The sequence below is a fragment of the Sitophilus oryzae genome, unplaced genomic scaffold, assembly GCF_002938485.1.
Source record: "Sitophilus oryzae breed Bouriz unplaced genomic scaffold, Soryzae_2.0 scaffold_347_pilon_pilon, whole genome shotgun sequence".
Classification (NCBI taxonomy): domain Eukaryota; kingdom Metazoa; phylum Arthropoda; class Insecta; order Coleoptera; family Curculionidae; genus Sitophilus; species Sitophilus oryzae.
The window spans coordinates 211,858-232,181 of record NW_022146915.1 but is presented as its reverse complement, the minus strand read 5'-3'; the positions used below and the strand labels follow the sequence as shown (position 1 = coordinate 232,181).

The following is a 20,324-nucleotide window of genomic DNA, read 5'->3' as shown; positions in this document are numbered from 1 at the left end:
TTGGCTGCTATAACTGCCTGTATACGTCCGTTCATACTGTCATTGAGGCTGCATATACGAGCCCTAAAAACTAAATGTTCGGACAAACAAAAAATTATTAAAAACCTTTATTTTCATTAACTGAATTATTTACATTTAAGAAATACACTTGGCACAAAACTGTTTTTCAAAATTTCTTGATATTTTGACGCATTAGTTGTGCCTTTCTACCACCTCATACCTTCCTAGACCCACTGCGGACATAAACCCTAAAAACATAATGTCTTTAGGAAATACGACTGCCCATCTTTCATAAAGATCATGCATGCGTGCAGATGTAATCCTTGAACTTGCAATTTGCGATTAGAATTATCAGCGTCGGATTGGAACTTCTGGTGTCACAAACTACAAAAATGACACTAAGGTAAAATATTTAATTATTTCTCAATCCGACGCATAGACAAACAAATAAAAAGAGACTGACAAATCCTATGGTAAAGAGTGGGACCGCGTTCCCGTAGCGCAACTCAGAATAACAACTTTGAAACCAATTAGCAGGACCATGGCAGGACGTACGTCGTTATTGCTATCTTTCTTTATTATTTGTGCTTTATATGAAAAAGAAAGAGATAGGTATAAAACGTATCGTAAGACATTATCGCACATTCTGGCTGGCGGAAAACTTAAATTAGCCTTTATTAGTAGTATTCTTTCATTCTGAAACTGAAAATTTTCACTTAAACTGATTTATTTCCTATACCACGTAAAGGGAACGTGGTGTAGGGAATAAATCAGTTTAAGTGAAAATTTGCAGTTTCTTTCAGAACGAAAGAATACTACTATTATAAGGGATATTATAAAAAAAGCAAAAAATGTACTGTTTTATAAACATATTTATTTATACAAAAAATAAATAAACTTTTTATAATATAATAACAAAAAATAACAGTGTTTATTCCACCCACCTACCAATTTTAAATGCAGAAGAACTGACCACTGCAGGAAACGATCGGCCAATTTTTTTAAAGGGCATTAAAAATCTCAATTTCGAAAAAACTGCCTATTTGCAATAACAAAGTGAATATCCAAGCAAATAAGACTTTACGAGAATCATGATCCTGAACCATTTTCAAGTCCAGTTTTAATCCTAAAACAAAAATAAAATAGGTATATTAATAAAGTTTATGGTTACTATAAACCAGCTATAAACTACCTACCCAAAAAATGAAAAAAATTAATTTTATTAATTTGTTATGTTATGAGAGGTTCGAAATATTTTTGACACTACTACTTCTACTTTTTTCTTAATAAGATGATAAATTTAACTACTTACTTTTATTTTACCGGGTGTCTTTAACATAGGAATTTGTTCCCTATCCATATTCATAAGTCAATAAAATGGAGAGTTTAGAAAAAAAGGTAAATCACGAAAAGAAAAATTAACAAACATGACGAACAAGAAGATTATTTTCTTTTATCTATGCATGACGAATTGTCATGATGTTGTCATCTTGGTTGTCATGATGACGAAAACGAAAGGTGATTGTTCTAATTTCTATTTAGAAATTACGTTGTATATGGCTGCTTCTTTCTCTCTTGTTTATATTAGAATAAGATAGTGGGCCCAATAGACGCAATGCGCAGATCAACATAAATAGAACGAAATTTTGCGTTCTGAGTTGCGCTACGGGAACGTTGTCCCTCTCTTTGCCATTTAATTTGCCAGTCTCTTTTTATTTGTTTCTCTATGATCCGACGCTAATAGTTCCAATCGCAAATGGCAAGTGCACGGATTACATGTGCACATGAGCCACCTTAATATCGATATAATTAACACCGTTAGAGTGTCTATTTGATAAAGATTGCCTCAAAAGGACAATGAAATTTCCTAAAGGCATTATGATTTGAAGGAGTATGTCCAAATGTCCAAAATAAAAACAACAAAAATATAACGTTTTAAATTTCACCAAATATTTTTCTCCGTTGGGTTTTTTTGCATATGAGTGTATTATGTCGACCTGTTAACAACATCGTATAAACGATCTGTAACATTTAATAAAATCTCAAAACAGACTTACCCGAAAATACTCTGCTTGCTGTTCTCCAAGGCGCCCAAGCCCCTCTCCGAGATGCAGTATTGTTCCCTGATGTCCTGTTTGCTGTACAGCGTGCTGCCGCCCGCGGGGCCGCTCTCCCTGCGCCGCCCCTGCCCGTACAGCCGCCCCATTATCTCGTCCTCCGACCCGTAATTGAGCGCCTGATGCTGGATGTCGGCCTGCAAAACGAAACGTCGGCGCTAGATTGATATGTGTGTCTGGCGTTCGTCTCTATAAACGATGTCGCATATATCTCGTAAACCAAAAGAGATACAAATATGATTAAATTAAGGAAAAGTTGCGCGTTTGTGAAGTCTGCAAAGTTGTGCTTCGAAATCTAAAAAAATCGATTACTTCTGACGATATTTGGGATAAAACCTCGGATAAAACATATTTTTCTGATTTATACCCTATTATAATATTTAAATAATATTATTAGGTAATAATATTTTTTTTTAATTTATATGGGTGATGGGCTCTTCGTGTGCGAGGGGTCCTCAGATCGATCCCCGACAAAGGTAAAACTTGTTTTATTTTTTTAAAGCTGTTTTAAATTTTATATTTTTTTTCAGCCCTCGGTAATATCAATCAACATACGCCGCAGGCGTATTTTTTTAGGCGTACCAACTCATTTTTTTGTAAAATAAAATAAACTACTTTGAAATTAAAATGACAGACACATCTATCACTGTCAAGGATCTTGTCGTTGGACAGACTAATCAGATTTTTTTCGATTTAGAAACATGACATTGTAGAACACATGAGTCGCACAGCAACTTTTCTCTAAATCAACAATCTTCATATCTTTTCTGGTTTAAGAGATTCCTCTACATTTTTATGTGGGACACCGTGTATAAAAGGTGGGATCAGTGGTAAGGGGTTAAATGTTTAAACAACTTTGAAGAATTGAATATTTATAACACAGTAATTTTGGGTTTGATTGGCCAGATAATAATTTTAGGCCCTGATAATAATTATTTTTATTACTTAGATTAAAATTAATCTCGCTACAAAAATAAAAATACATACGTTCCCAAAGAAATTTAATATTTTCTAGCCAAATATTCACATCATAATATATAAAAGCCTCTCTGTGGAATATGCAGTCTCCATCAATAGCGTGATCTAAAGTTTCCTCGAAAATAAAAAGCATTATTTTATGTTCGTTCGAGATGTTGAGATAAGAAGTGCATCAACCTAGACACAAGGTTTTAGTCCACCGCACTTCCCACACCCGCTTGGTCTTGCTGCTTTTCTTCGAGGAATTTTTATATATTTCCAGAGAATAACGGTTACTGCAAAGTCCAGAGAGCGGTTTCTGCTAAATTGGTTTCTATATATAGACTTTTGGGAGAAATAAACTCGTACGTTAAATACTTTAAAGTAAACGAGGTAAAAATGTTTTTCAATTTGAAAATTTATATATTGTTTTGTTGGTTGTTTGGTTTGATTGTTACTTTATTTAATTATTGCACTTTACTTTATTAAAAATTTTATTTAATGAATATTAAATTTTTAGAAGAACGCAAAATTAGATTAAAATGTTAATTGGATTAAATTAATTAAAGTTTTACATATTTTTGTGGTTTAATATTTAGTACATGTTTACATTTACATTTTTAAAATTGGAAGAAATATTTTTTTTATAAATTATGCATAAAAATGTTTTTGCCTTCTACATTACGGATTATACAGGGTGTCAAAAAATAATGTATCTAACTTCGGTGTGATTCTACCAAATTCTACCAAAGGTAGATGTATTTTTAACACCTTTTAAATACAATATCGCATATCCAATTGACTTATGTTTGGCCATTCTTTAAATTAAAAAAGAAAAAATATACAAACAGAAATAGAAGTATTTGAACAACTTACCTGTGTTGATACATCGAAATGATTTAGCACCACTCTGGAGGTTCCTAAATACCCTGAAAGAAAGAAATATCATCAATCATTATTTCCATTAAGTAAAGTCCATTAAGTAAAGCAAACTTTTAGCTTTTATTTAGCAATCGTATTGCATCAGTCTTAAACTAAGTTGAGAAATAATAAATTAATTTTAATTTATGATTAAATCAGTTAAAATTTATACAGGGCGAACCTTAAATAAGTGCAAATATTTACAGGGGTAGTATTTCGACCCCAGTAACACGATTCTGAGTTTTTTTTTCGCGAAATTTTTTTTAGTTTTTACTTAAAATACGTAATTTGTTGATAATATGGCAACACTAGGTAGTAGATTAAATTTACAAGATAGAAAATCCGGAAAAGATCTAGTGGTTCTCAAAATTTTAGCAAAAATATTATTTATTATTATTACTTTGGATTAATAGTTAATATTTTATTGTACACAAATATAAAAATCACTATTAACTTTATTTTTATAAAGTAAAAAGTTGAATTCTCAGTCCAAAAATAACAGAACGGTCTGATCTGTTTTCGTTAAAAGGCTCGACATGCTGCCGTGTAGGTTTAGCTCTGCAAATTTTATTACTTTCCAAACAGCTTAAAGACTATAACCTGAGCTTTGGCTTTTTGTTTGAAACTGTTACGCCTTTTACTACGTTTGTTCGAAGAATTACCTTTATCTTTAACAAATTTAATAGGGTTTTTGCACGATTGAACCAAGTTGCTTAATAGGTCGTTCACCAAAGTTGAACTTAAATTTTTATTTCCGGTTTATTTAAGATTCTTCCAAGTATTTTTGTTTTTTATGGGAACTTATGAAAATACATATGTTGTTGTTATACAAAATGTTGTCATTTGACACTATAAATGTTTTATAAACCATGTTAACAACATGGTAATTTTTTTATCATAATGGTGATAAATTGTGAAAACAAGCCTAAAATTTCTGTATACAAGGTCGTTGTTATGTATGGACGGTCGATTATTAGGTGAAATATAGGAGGTACTGCAAAAAGTCACATACAAAGATTAGAGGATTTTTAAATAGCTATTAGCGAGTTATAAATTTAAGTATACAGGATCGGTCATAAAGTTGTGGCTTATTAAAGTTTCATTTTTTTTTAAATAGTACCCCGTGTATATTACTGCATGTTCCATGTCACAACTTTATGATCGACCCTGTATACTTAAATTTACTAGTAGCTAAGAGGCATTTACTGGTACTCGAGGAAGTACCTACAAGGAAAGCTTCAAAATGAGGGTTCTGAGGATGTTCCGGAAATCTCTGTAAGTGAAATTTACAATGCTCTAAAAAAGATGAAGAACAATAAAGCTCCGAGGGATTATGGTGTCGTCAGAGAAGCGATAAAGATGGGAGGAACAGTATTAATGACCAATATTCAACGGCTGCTCAATCTCTGTCTGGAAAATCAAAATATCCCTACAAAGTGGAATAACTCAATAATTATACTCTGATATAAAAAAGGAGACATAGCAGACGTGGAAAATTACAGACCAATTAGCTTTCTTAACCATCTTTATAAACTATATACCCGAATTATAACAAATAGACTAGAGGCAAAATTGGACTTCTACCAACCTAAAGAGCAAGCTGGTTTCCGTTCCGAATTTGGTGCCAACGATCATCTGCAGTGTTTAAAAACCTTAATAGAAAAAATCATCGAATACAATCGTCTCCTAGCACTGATATTTGTCGATTTTAAAAAAGCGTTCGATACGGTAGAATTACCGGCCATCCTAACAGCGCTACAAGAATGTAGAATCGTTATTGTAACATAATAAAAAACATGCAAGACAATGCTACAACAACTGTAAATCTACATACCACAACTAACCAGATAAAAATAAAAAGGGGAGTTAGGCAGGGCGATACCATGTCGCCAAAATTGTTTATTACTGTTCTTGAGCATGCATTCAAAATGCTGGCTTGGCAACAAAAAGGAATAGTTATCGATGGAGAGAGACTCAACCACCTACGCTTTGCGAATGATATTGTTATAGTGTCAGATAGTCTGGGAGAGATCAAAGACATGCTTCAAGAACTTAACGATGCATTACACGAGATTGGACTAACAATAAATTTTGACAAGACTAAGATAATGACTAATGTGGTGCCCAGCGAACACATACAAATTCACAATAACAGAATAGAATTAGTCCACAAATATGTATACTTGGGCCATGAGATCAAAATAAGCAGAGATAACCAAACCTGTGAACTGGCTAGACGAATTACCTTGGTATGGGCGGCTTACGGAAAAATGAGGGACATCTTTAGAGCAAATATCCCAATACACCTGAAAAGAAAGGCATTTAACCAATGTATCCTCCCGGTTTTGACCTATGGCGCAGAGACACTCACTCTAACAAAAGGAACCGCAGAAAAATTGAGAGTGACACAGAGGCGGATGGAGAGATCTATGATTGGGCTGACTTTGAGAGATCGAGTAAGAAATGAAGAGATACGCCGACGTACGGGAGTGGATGACATTATCCAGCGAATCACAAAACAAAAGTGGAGATGGGCTGGACACATTGCTAGAATGGAGACGGCAGATGGACCAAAAGACTTATAGAGTGGAGACCAAGAGCCGACAAGCGTAGCCAAGGCAGACCTCCCACCCGATGGACCGACGACCTGAAACGAATAACAACTAACTGGATTGCAACAGCTAAAAACCGCGAGAACTGGAGACGTTTGGAGGAGGCCTATGTTCAACTATGGACGTGAAAGAAGGCTGCTGTGATGATGATGAACGAAACACATCGAAATTAATTAAATCAAATTGTTTAAGTGATATTTTCAAAAGTCAATAACTCGAAAACGGTTTGTTTGAAGTAGAGAGTGGGTCAAATTCGACGCTTTTAAATGAAAACACCCTTTTCTATAGGAGATAGACGAAAACTAATATCGGTGTCTGGAGCTCAATTTTTGTCAAAAACATGATGGCGAAAACCGCATATCAATATCTGTTACCGTTTCGGAGTTACGGGGTGCTTTTCAAAAATATACACTTTTAACAAATCGCTGTAACTATTTTGTTATGGAAAATTTTGTATTTTTATGAAAACATTTCCAAAGCACCTTTTTACGTAGAATTTAATGGTTTAAGTATATTTTTTTTAAATTAATAATTTAAGAATTATCAACAGAAAATTTGATTTTTTATATGGGACACCCTATATATTTTTAATTTGTTGAAAAGAATTTAAAATTACCTTTCCAAAAATATAACACACTTGATATTTTGCTCGATTCCTCTTCGAGATATAGACTATATAAAAATTCGCCCGCTTTAAATAAGTAGGCTTTGAACGGCACCGGCTGTAATGCAAAAAAATCTAGCTGTGAGCAGCATCAATTAAAACGAAAATAATATTTGCTATGAGAGATGCAGAATTTTATAACTATTTAAAATATATTTAATCAACATCAACACATACATCAACACATTTAAACTATATCTAATAACAAGAAAAATAAATAGCAAACCAAGACATGAGATTTTGCTATAGGTGTTCGACATATCGACCGTCTTCTGTTATGGACAGACGGGGCAGTTTTGAACATTTCTGGCGGAATTCATTAACTCAGTGGGGGTGAAAGATACCCACTCATAACTGCTAAGTATGAGAGTATCATTTCTAATTCTTGTCTAGATTATACGGAAGAATAAGGAATCTTTATTTTTCCGCAAATTTATCGATAGGATTAGATCCATGGGCACTAAGTCAGGCGGCCTCAACGGCCAACGGCTGTAATCTTGGTTGGCTATTCAATTATTCTTGAAATTGGATGCAAAAATTTGCTGATAACTTTGGCGGTCAGAGGCGGTGCGTCGTCTTGCTGGAAAAATATGTTTTCGAGTTCCATTAAGGACATATCATCAATAAAGGGTCCAAAGCCTACTAGTTAAAAGTGGCGAAGTTTTAAAAATTCTGTATTTCTAAGGGGATTATAACAAAATATCAAGTGTGCTATATTTTTGGAAAGGTAATTTTAAATTCTTTTCAGTTAATTAAAAATATAGAGGGTGTCTCAAATAAAAAATCAATTTTTCTGTTGATAACTCTTAAATTATTAATTTTAAAAAAATTATACTTAAAACATTAAATTCTACGTAAAAAGGTGCTTTGGAAATGTTTTTATAGAAATACAAAATTTTCGATAGCAAAAAAGTTACAGCGATTTGTTAAAAATGCACATTTTTGAAAAACACCCCGTAACCCCGAAACGGTAACAGATATTGATGTGCGGTTTTCACCATCATGTTTTTGATGAAAATTGAGCTCCAGACACCGATATTAGTTTACGTCTATCTCCTATAGAAAAGGGTGTTTCCATTAAAAAACGTCGAATTTGACCTACCCTGTACATTGTGTGTATTTCGATTTTTGCTTAGAATTGAAGGAATAATTCAAATATGTAATAATATACAGGGGGACCTATTTAAAAAAATGAAACTTTGATGTGACACGGCTTTATAAATGACCCTGTATACTTAAATTTATTACGCGCTAATAGATATTTAAAATTCCTATAACTTTTGTATTTAACTTTTTGCGGTACCTCCTATATTTTACTTAATTATCGACAGTTTCTATACATAAAAGCGACCCTGTATACCGGAGCAAGGCATTCACCCGTGAAAAAGTTGTAATTACAACGGTTTATATAATACAATTTTCTTTACATTCAAATAATATTAACTAGTAAGGTATATTTCAATACGCATACGTACTCATTGATAATATAACCGTTATAACGTTTTCCCAACTTATTGAAACAAAGAGAAAGATTTTCATCTCTCAACCATTGATTTGGAAATGAAGCATATTTAAACATACCCAGTCAACTGAACATGTATAGATATATGTAAATTTTAGACAAGTAGGGATCCGTAGTTAGAGAATCTTTCTTTTAGAGAATATTCCTTTTTAGAATTATCAGAAAATGAAACCGAACTTAAATGTTTTAAAACAACTATACTTATTAAATTGTGCGATAAAATGTAATATTGATATTGTTTTTAAATATTTTATTTATTTTCTTTTTAATTCATAATTCTGTTGGCTATGCTATGTATTCGCATATTTATGTTTTATGTAAGTGGTTATATGCTCTTTTAAGCTTAACACAATAAAATAAACTAAAAATTATAAGAAATATCAATATTTGCTTGTTATCTACACGATATCATCATTACAAACACATTTGTTTATATTATCTACTAATTGGAGCGCAAATGCTAATTGATGAAGCTAGATTAATTAAAGGTAATTATCTGATTTCAGCTTAATAGGTAACACGATATCTAGACCATAATTCAACAGGTGGCGATATGATTGCTACTTTTTTTGGTGAGTTGAATAAGCTGTGTTTTGATAAATCGAATAAAATTTAATAACATTAACTTACGTCTAATTTTTTTCCAAGTGGTAACCAACTCAAGACGGAACTCAAGAACTTGGAAGATTCCATCCGCAACCTGGAATGGAAATCTTGCAATGGTCTAAGACACTCGAAGAAGTTTCTGAGGGCTTATGATCAAGAAAAATCACAGATCTTCCTGGGTCTGAGTAAGAACAATCTTCGGATTGTCACGGGGTTTTTAACAGGACACTGTCTCCTCAATGAACACCTCAGTAGATTGAAACTAAGAAGAAACGGCGAATGCAGATTCTGTGGGGAAGATGGTGAAACACCAGTACACCTCATCACTGAGTGCGCCGAGACGACAACCATTCGTGCCATGAATTTTGGTACGACTGATATTGGAGATGGAGAACTACCCTCTATAAAACCGTCCCAGATACTGGCTTTTGTCAAAGCCCTGGGACTGTATGATGAGTTATGATTCAAGAAAGGGGGACACAATGGATCTGTAAGGTCGAAGTGATTAACCCCCCTCCCACTCATTCTAAATTCTAAAAAAATTCTACGTCTAATTTGTAGATCAATATATTTTCATTCAATGGCTGAAAAAATTTCCACAATTCACTTGATTTTTTCTTTATTTTCGTTTTAGAAATAGGAGAACACTTTGGATAATTTAAACGGACGCATCGGCAATTCGGCGATATCGTAAACGTCGTTCCAAAAAACGCTGTTCCAAAAGTGTGTTAAAAGAATGGTTTAAAATTTTCTCTTTCTTTTATTTTGATATTTTCAGTCATATTTTTGTTAATGCACTTTTTAGAATAATTCCAGATCGTAAAACAGCCAAGAGAGAGATAGAGAAAGAGAGACAGAATCATCCTTGGACTAACTCACTAATGCATTTGGTTTCAAATGAAGCCATTCAAAGCAGATCAAATTAAAAAAAAAGAGAATTGTTCAAAAAAAAGTTGCATGTTTGCATTCCTTTGTGAAACAAAGAGTATATTTTCTAGTTCTGTATATATTTTGGGAAATAAATGTCATTTAATGAGCTCTAATTATTTATTTGCACACAGTCTATACAAAGAAAACTCTTTCTTTCGAAAAACTTTTCCTTTAAAAACGAGACAATGTCTCTTTTATATGGTTTTTTTAAAAGACAAAATAAAGCAGATGTAAAATAAATTCAGTGTGTTATTTGGAAAATATAAATTATATTTTAAGATATGGCAGTGTAACTTCAATATATGTCATATTTCAAGTGGACGCCTGTTGGCAGACATAGTTACGGTCAAGGTAATATCCCGTCCAAGATCGTCTGGACGAATTCCAAGAGAAATATCTCGATAGAGCCGTCGAATATAAACAGTTCTCCGAATTTCTGGCGCATTGTGTGACTGCCATCGACGGCATTGTGTGAGAGTTGTTGGAAAAGGGGAGACGAGATGATTTGAAAAGATTTCGAAGAATTGTTGGTTGTTTTATATTTTTACGTCTTCATAAAAATCATTTTGCAGCCTCGATATCTGCGTGGAAGGAATTTAATATAACTGTTTTTCTTTATAGAAATAAGTATACTTTACAGAAATATTTTTATTGCTTAACTGTTAAATGAAGGTAATATTTATTTAATGTAGATTTGCCAAACGTTTGGAAAATTACATGAAAACTATAATAATAGGAAATATAAATATCACCTATTATAAATTTTTCAGAGATTAATGAAATTAATTTTTCAGAGATTAATGAATTTTTTTATAGATTAATGAAAAACGATAAAACTCCAGGGCCTGATGATATGTATTCGGAAATGTTCCACTTAATTAATGAACAAAACTTAAAAACTATAGTACAGCTTTTCAATAACATCTATGACACCGGTCACATCCCTGAAGACTGGCTTCGTTCTACGTTTATCACGCTACCCAAGTCAAGTAACGCAACTTCGTGTAAAGAGTATCGTCTTATTAGTCTAATGAGCCACTTTCTTAAGCTCTTTTTACGGGTACTGCATACAAGACTCTACAAAAAATGTGAGGAAGTAAGTAGAGAAAGTCAATTTGGATTTAAGAACGGCTTTGGTACTAGAGAAGCCATATTCAGTCTTCCAAATTTATTACAGAATTGCCAAGATCAGAGAAAAGATGTCTTCATGTGCTTTATAGACTATGAAAAGGCGTTCGATAACGTTAAACATAACCTTCTTATATCATACCTCAGAGACTTGGGACTTGATGGAAAAGATATAAGACTCATCAGTAATTTGTATTGGAACCAAAAAGCTGAAATTCGTATACATAGCGTGGGAGTAACAGAAGATTTTGAAATAAAAAAGGGGGTAAGGCGAGGGTGTATTCTGTCTCCAATGTTGTTCAATTTATATGTGGAAAGAGCATTCACTGAGTCAATCTCCGATAGTCCCATTGGTTTGAAAATAAATGGCATTCCAATTAATAATATCCGATATGCGGATGACACAGTGATATTGGCAGACAATGCAAATGATCTTCAAATCCTTCTAAATAAGGTTAACAGTGAAAGTCAAAGACTGGGTTTAAACATAAATACTACAAAAACTAAATTTATGGCTGTTAGCAGAAACAATATTCCGAACACCAGAATTTACTTAAATGGAGAGGTCATCAAGGAGGTCACACAATTTAAATATTTGGGATGCATGGTTAACGAAACGTGGGATCCGGATCAGGAGATCAAATGCAGGATCGAACAAGCAAGATCTACTTTTCTGAGACTGCGAAGATTTCTCACAGATAGGAATTTGAACTTCGGCCTTAGATACAGAATGGTGAAGTGCTATGTCTGGTCCGTTTTGTTATATGGTGTGGAAGCATGGACACTGAAGGTAGCAACAATAAACCGAATTGAAGCCTTCGAAATGTGGACCCTACGACGAATGCTAAGACCTGGGTCGACCGTGTGAGGAATGAAGAGATTCTCAGAGGAGCTGGTCTGGAACAACGTGACTTCTTCGAAATCATCAAGAAGAGGAAAATAGCCTATTTGGGACACATACTACGTGGAGAACGCTATCACTTTCAGCGTCTGATTCTCCAGGGTAAAATAGAGGGGGGCAAAAGGGGAATAGGACGAAGGAAGCTATCCTGGCTGAGAAATATTCGTCATTGGACAGGCATACAGGACTTCCAAGCACTCCAAGTCGCGGCAGTTAACAGAACCATCTGATGAGGAAGAAAAAGATGAACGCCTACGCAGGAATCTGCACGGCACCTTAAGAAGAAGATAAATTTTTCAAAATCCTTCTTTTTTTTACTTTTTTTAAAGTAAATTTTTAAAATCCTGTCATCGTGTTCATAAGCGCTAATTTTCTGCTTTTTTCAAACTATTTTTTTTTAAATATGGTAAAGTTGATATTGATAAAAAAATCGTAATATAATGGGATAGGATACACATTTCCTTGTTTTAATTTTACGTTTATTTAATATTTGTTCTTAGCTTTTTATTCAGTAATAGTTTTTGATTTGATTATGATTTATTGCTATTAATAAAATTGATATTTTTTTGGTGGTGGTTAAATTGAACAAAAATATACAGGGTGGTCCGTACTGTATTCAGGAAACTTCGGCAGTAAAATATATAAAAAGTAGTTTAAAAGTTTATACATGTATGTCTTAAAATGCTTAGTTTCGCAAATACAGGGCGTAGAAATTTTAATTTTATTTCGATTTTTTTTTCAAATAATTTCTGAAGTAACGTCAATATTTGGATGAAAATTGGTGTCTGGAAGTTTTTTGATATGAGAAATTTGGTTTTGATGTTAATATGACTCCTTTTGTAGGGGGCGCCACCTACATGTGTTTTAACTGTTTTGAAGAGTAATAACTTTTCGTCCGTACCTGTATAGAACTACTGAGTAGAAAAATATACATTCCGTGACTTTTTAAGTAAAAAATTGAGTAGATAGTTATTTGACTGAAATAATAAATTTGCGGAAATTTTTATTTTTTTAAATTAATCATATTTTTTTTCTACGAATAAATGTTGTAAGGCTATTTCTTTAGCTCTGTGAAAAATAGCCTTATTGACGCACAGTGGTAAATCTAGATCTCTCAGGCGCCACCTTTGTTATTTATAGTGGTAGAGGTCCACGTTTGCCAGTACGGGTAGCCTTTAAACAGTGGAGACTCCAGGTATGAAGGGGTGCAGGTAAAGTCAAAATAAAACAATCAGTTTCAATTAAAATAATATAAACAATCTTTATTAAACTCAAACTGACTGAGAAGCATGGTAAAGTCTTGGCTCAGAGGTTTCGCGCAAAATGGCGCGGAGTAAGATTCTGCGCAAGCGCAAGACTTCCTATTTTCCAACCAAGGGCGCAGGCGCGGCCCTGAAATGGAGGCGATGGCTGGATGGCTCACCCTAGTATTTGCGGCCGGAGAATGCACTGCGCATGTATTAACTTTCGAAAGTTAGGATGACTTTCGAAAGTCGTCTGGCCCCAACACAGCGCTTCAATTAGCTACGCAGTGTCTTGTAACTTTCTAAAAGAAAATCGGGCATCGTATGCGCACCGGGACGAAGACGGCAGGCGGCCTCCTGACGGCTGTCGGGTAGCGCAGGCGTGGCAAGATCGCAAAATCAAAAAGTTACTAGTTAAACCCTATCTTAACCCGGAGAAGAAACTTGTCTTTCGTTTGTTCACTAGCCCACAATCCAACCGTACGTGAAAACAGCACCCCACGGTCAAAATTGTAGGTTTTTCACGCTTTCCCTTCAATCACGAATGGATTAGGCACAGGAAGCGCCTCCCGACAGTACTTGTGAAAATACTGACCAGAGGACGCTACCTACTGCTCTTCATAGTCAGCCACCTTTTGAAAGGCAGAGAACGGCCATTCACAAATTTAATGTAAAGCCGCTCACCGCTTTTCCGAAGGCGCTGGCTAAGACACACGTTCACGTGATTGAGCGAGGAAAACTGAAAGGAAAGTTTTCAAACGACAAGTTTTACTTGATGAACAACGTGGCGTAGCACTACACTAGAACAGACACTGCGCAAGACAGGATGGCAGGATTTTACGGAGAGTAGTCGGGTGAGCACTTTCTAGAAAGATTTTATAAATATTTGATAATTAAAAGCTAATTAATTTAATCACTACAAATTAATTATCACAAAAATTAAGTAACATCGTTACAATGTTGTTTCTGTTAAACTTTTGGCACAAAAACATTTCAAATTTATGATTTCAGTCTAATAACTATTTAGTCAGCATGAATAATTTATGTCAATGATGACAGGTATTTAATTTCAATTCCAAATATCTCTTTTTTACGTAAAAAATGTCGTCAATGTATATTTTTTCAGAAATTATTTGGAAAATTAAAAAAAAAATATATATTTACTAAATTATTTGGAAAAAATCGAAATAAATATGAAACATTTACCACCCTGTATCTCCAAAACTAATTATTTTTAGGAGATACATTTATAAGAACTCTTTTACTTACTTTTATCTGAAGAATATGGTGCCGTGTCCCTAATCTTGCTTCAGGGACATTTCAGAATTACCGTTCTGAAGTAAATTGGTTTTAATATTGGTTAGTTCAGCAATAAGAGATGCTTGGTAACTGTCTCTGGTTTTAGATAGGACTTAGATTAGTTAACACTTGATAAACAACGGTCAGTTTAGGTCGACATGTCCATGGCACAACAATGTACACATTAACGAATATAATAAATCAAGTATTTTTCTCATGTTGACATATAATCCCTTTTAAGCCTGTTCGTTTTAAATCAAGCAATTTATATTCCAGCGAAAGTTTTCTGTGTACAGCTTTCAACTGAGTTTCTGCGACAAGAAATGTTAAATTGTTCTTCAGCCAAAGGAAAGCCATATAAAAGGGGCATTGTCTCTCGTTTTTAAAGGAAAAGTTTTTCGAAATAAAAAGTTTTCTTTGTATAGGCAGAGTGTAAATAAATAATTAGAGCTCATTAAAAGGACTTTTTTCAAAATATAAACAGAACTAGAAAATATACTTTTTGATTCATATAAAAATGTAAGAATGCCCCTTGTTTGCAGTTAACTGTAAATTTATAAAGAATTTTTGTCTAAGCCACCTCACGATTTTTTGCCTTATATTTTACTGTTGAAAGAGCCATATTATGTACCTAATATAATACCGCGAGTATTTACAAAACCGTTAAAAATTTAGGAATATTCTAAATACAAAAAATGATCAATTTTTTAATTGGCCATCTAAAATAAATATAATATACAGGGTGTTGCATTTAAAACATTGAGGGCAACGGCCCAGATACGTCGAAACGCCGCACGGTGGGGTATTAGCATGAAAAAGGCGATCGAAATTCGAAAAAGCAAATGTGTTTAAGATTTCCCAAAAAAAGATAAATGATAAGTTAAATCATGTCTGCCATGAATGGCGTTGCTATGGGTGTGTTTAGTTGCATTCGTTTGTTTCAACGAAACGTCAAAGTTGTTACGTCTCACAGATAAGAGGCAAATGGCTAAATTTTATGTTTAAAATTATAAATTGTTGTTGTTCTTGTGCTCTTTTTACGTTTATATTATTATTTGTTTGGTTCACATTTCGAAGAATTCAGCATATTGTTTTACTTAGTAAACATTGGGCTTTCATACAGTAAAATAAAACACTGCGACTTTTTGCAACTTTGCTGATAAAATGAGAAAAACATTCTTGGTTTCCTCTAATTTGCCAATCAGTGATATACTAATGCGAGGTGTAAACCGCGATGTCATTGTTGTGTACAAAGCGATCGCATTAGTGCCATTAGCTGTATAGCACAATTTGACATTAGTAGCGACTTTAGTGGTATGGGTATTGCTCGCGGATCAGTCGTAGCATTAGTAGTATTAGTTGCGATATTACTACTGGCATTAGTGGCATTAATCGTGGAAACACTGTAACAGTGATTTTTCTTTCTTTTTTTTAGAATCGACGAATTATCCTTTATTTTGTTCATATTATTTTCTCTTTAATTGAAAATAGCAATAATTTATATAAGGTCTACATAAAAAAAAATTCGATCAACTATCTGTGTCAAATACCCCATAGGTTCCCATTAGAACACCGAAGTTAAGCGATGTAAGGCGATACGTGGATGGACGGGTGACCGGTTCAAAACTCTGTATCGTGCTATTGTCCAAAGGCAAAAGTGTAAATTCTATTGACACACACTGCTCATTCACGCCGGTTTGAGGCCGGATGAGATCGGATATCTCGTGAGTAAGAGTCGATTTAGATACTTGCCAAGTCGGTAGGCCATTGACCATGATATATCCGAGGACCGCGGTTCGGATTCCGCGTAAACAAAGTAGGCCCCGTCCAGATTAGCCCTGACCGCAAAAAGGAGACGTTAACTGAAATCTTTACTTTACTTTAAAACATTGTAATAATCCATTAAGAAATATTGCAATGTCGGCCGCGTAATAAAAAATATTCTGTATAAATTGAAATTTAAAAAACTCGCAACTTTATCAGCTTCAACTTTATCGTATTTTAAATTTCTCTCGAGATTTTTAATCGTTTAATGTTTTTTGTGTATTTTCTTGGACGGTTATAAGATTCCCAAATTGTATTTTTAATCACATAGTTATTTTTTCAAATAGAACAAGGGTGGTTCATTAGTATAAATTAATATTTTTTACGAATAATTTGATACCACACACTTGGCATTTCGAGTCAAATTGTTGTTATGAACCGCATGTTACAATTTCAAATAAACCTTATGCGGAAATGTCAAAAGTATAGAAATATACCAAGGGTGCCATTTAAAACCAAAATATGTAGTCATTTCCGGTGAAACAGGAAGTGACCCAAACAATTGAATACGTCAAGCAGTCCTAATTTATGTCATATACTAATGTACAAAATCTCGTTTTTCTATCTGAAAATATAAAAAAACTTATAGGGATGAGCTACTTTTCAGACGCACCTGGTATTGATATAGAACTTTTGTTCATATTTTTGTCTACGACAACGCTATTGCACTAATGGACGACCCTGTATAAATGTCACAAATACTCACCTGTGTGTTGGTCCGCTGTGATATCCTTCTTAAGGACTCCTTTCATTCTCCTTTACGATTCTTCTTTCTGAAAAAAAAATATAAAAAGTATTAAATCCTCTCTTCGATTTTGTCGTATATTTTCACTTAGAGTGACGTAAAGAAAGAAAAATTATCGAAAGAATAATTTATTTTATTTCCACAAAGTTGGATCATTAAATTTCATTTTTCATGGTTCAACAAGAGAGGGAACACTCCTCATTAAATTCCCTGATCTTAATTGAAGATTATTCCTTCTCTTCTTTGTCTTTACATCTGGAAATTATCCGAAACATTTCAGAATTTTAAAAACGACAAGCTTAAAAATGATTTATTTTCTGGAATGTTTACCAATCTGTAAACACAAATTGAAGTTAGATATTTAATAATCATATTGACTGAAATATGATATTTTATAGAGGGTCCGGCAATTGAGCGTCGGGTATCTGTAGCTCAGGGATTTTTTTTTAAAACTGTACTAAAACAAAATAATTAGACGCAAATTGTACATAAGAACATTCTCTATATGTTCGCCTAATGATTTTTTTTATAAGTTTATTATTTCGGGATTTTTGCGGCCGTTTCATGACCCCTTAGGGGTGGTTTTCAAAAAGTTTGTTATACAGCAAATTGACCCGTAAGAAAGTTGTTCGTAATAAATGAACAAGCAACTTTGCCTCATGATTTTTTTTGTAGCTTCATTATTTTTGGAGATAGCGTCCAGTTCATGAACAAATTGGGGTAGTTTCATAATTTTTGTTTAGTTCTACAAATTTACCAACTTAAAGGTGTTCATATTAAAAACATGCAAACTTCCCTATGATATGTATTTATTTCCCCAAAACAAAACCTGGAATTCATCAAGTGAATGAGCAAATAAAACACGAATCCATTTTCCAATAGCACTTTTTTCAGCACAATTTCCTGAAAAAAAGACATCTAAAGCTACCACCACTTGTTCATGATCTGGGCGCTATCTCCAAAAATAGTTAAGTTACAAAAAAAAATCATAAGGCAAAGGTATATGTACTCTTATTTTGAACGAGTTTCCTAGGGTGAATTTGCTGAAAAAAGAGTAACATTGAAAACTACTCTAATTTGTTCATGAACTGGACGCTATCTCCAAAAATAATCAAGTTACAAAAAAAAATATTGAGGAAAAGTTGCTTGTCCATTTATTATGAACAACTTTCATATGGGTCAATTTGCTGTAAAACAAACTTTTTGAAAACCACCCCAAGGGGCTCATGAAACGGCCGCTAAGTCCGGAAGTAATAAACTTACAAAAAAAATGTATTAGGCAAACCTATAGAGTGTTCTTATGTACAATTTGCGTCTAATTATTTTGTTATAGTACAGTTTTAAAAAAAACACCCCTATTGCTCAAAAACCGCAAGGGGAAAATTTCCGATTTCTCAGAAGACTGTCGCTGACAAACTCTGAAAAAATCAGCTTGCCCGTATTTTTTTTTCACTCTGTATACGGCGATACAATTTTACTAGATTATATTAAGATGTATTTCAGGAAACTATTTTAACTTCTATAGGATGGCTCAAAAAAGTGTGAACACCCTGTATGTTATTGCCTATTTGACTTTCTTTTAGATCACTTTACATAATCCTTAGATATGAATAAATATATTTCTATAGTTAGTAAATCATACAGTATGTTCAAAACCCTACGCCAAATTTTCTAAAATATAAAATAAATTTTCTTCGTTTTTTTTTAACTGTATATTATTTTTTCAATAGATGGAGAATTAAAAAATGAAAATTTTTTGTATTTAGAGTAAGTATTTCAAAGTTTTTAGCGGTTTTGTAAATATTCGCGGTTTTATATATCATATGCCATTTTCCACAGTACATTTATATCAAAACCACACACTGATTTTTCTCTCGTATTTTACCGTTGAAAGAAGTTTAGTTATGTAAACTTTAGTTACTTTCATGAACTCGTAACTACTAGTTACTTTTGGTAACAGGACTCGTTACTTTAGTTACTTTAGTTATTCGTTACTTTGGTACTTAGTATCGTTACTTTATAATCGTTGTTTTGTGTACAGGTTGGAAGACTTAGGCTTGACGTGGAACTTCGTTACTTATTATGCGCGGCGATCTTCGTTGCATGCTCGGTTTAACCCATAGACTTAAAATAAAATATAGACTGAGCATCTCATTCATAAATAGCTGGAACATGCGGTCAGACAATGTCTTGTTATTGTTGTGTTATTGTTTTAGGTTATAACGAGTGCGACACGAGCGATAGTTAGGTTGTCTCTGTCGTAACGGTCGTTCCCTGACGACTCTGCCGAGAAACACAACACTGTCTTTCGTTTTTCAAGTACACCTAAACTCTCCGTCTCATAGCCGGGTAATTTTTTTATTTTAATGAAGCTATAATTAAATTAAGAATATATCGTATTTAAACTTTTTTATATTTTATTAAGATTTAGGACAGGTTTTTTAAATATAAGTTTAGAAAAAATGTCTTAGAGTCCAAAAAGGATAAAAATAATAAAATACACGTTATAGAAGGAATTTTATAATCGAAATTACGTAATTTTTGAAATTAATAATAAATTATTAATTTTAGTCAAACATTTACAACCCCTAATATTAATCAAAACAGCATCTATTCCACAGATATAATAGAATTGGCGACAGGGAGAGAAAAAAAAATATGATTGTTGTAATTTTTTTTCTGGTTAAGTGATGTCTTATGTAAATTAGAGAAAACATAATTCTGTTCCATTAAAGCAAGGAAGATGATAGGAAGTGGATAAAATGAAAACTACATTTATTTAACTCGGTACTGTCTTTATTATACCGGGTGCGTCCCAAAAGTGGCTCATCCCCATAATTTTTTTATATTTTCA

General features: G+C 33.4%; 1 protein-coding gene across 1 annotated transcript in view; it reads right to left on the bottom strand.

The window, feature by feature from the left end:
- LOC115884730 overlaps window positions 1-20,324 on the bottom strand; it is a 153,392-nt gene that overhangs the window by 96,073 nt on the left and 36,995 nt on the right. The window contains exons 2-4 of the mRNA XM_030903382.1: window positions 17,432-17,498; window positions 3,951-4,003; window positions 2,058-2,254 (exon numbers count right to left, since the gene is read on the bottom strand). Coding sequence (XP_030759242.1) covers window positions 2,058-2,254; window positions 3,951-4,003; window positions 17,432-17,477 — 296 coding nt within the window. The 5' untranslated portion in view covers window positions 17,478-17,498. The remainder of the gene's footprint in view (window positions 1-2,057; window positions 2,255-3,950; window positions 4,004-17,431; window positions 17,499-20,324) is intronic.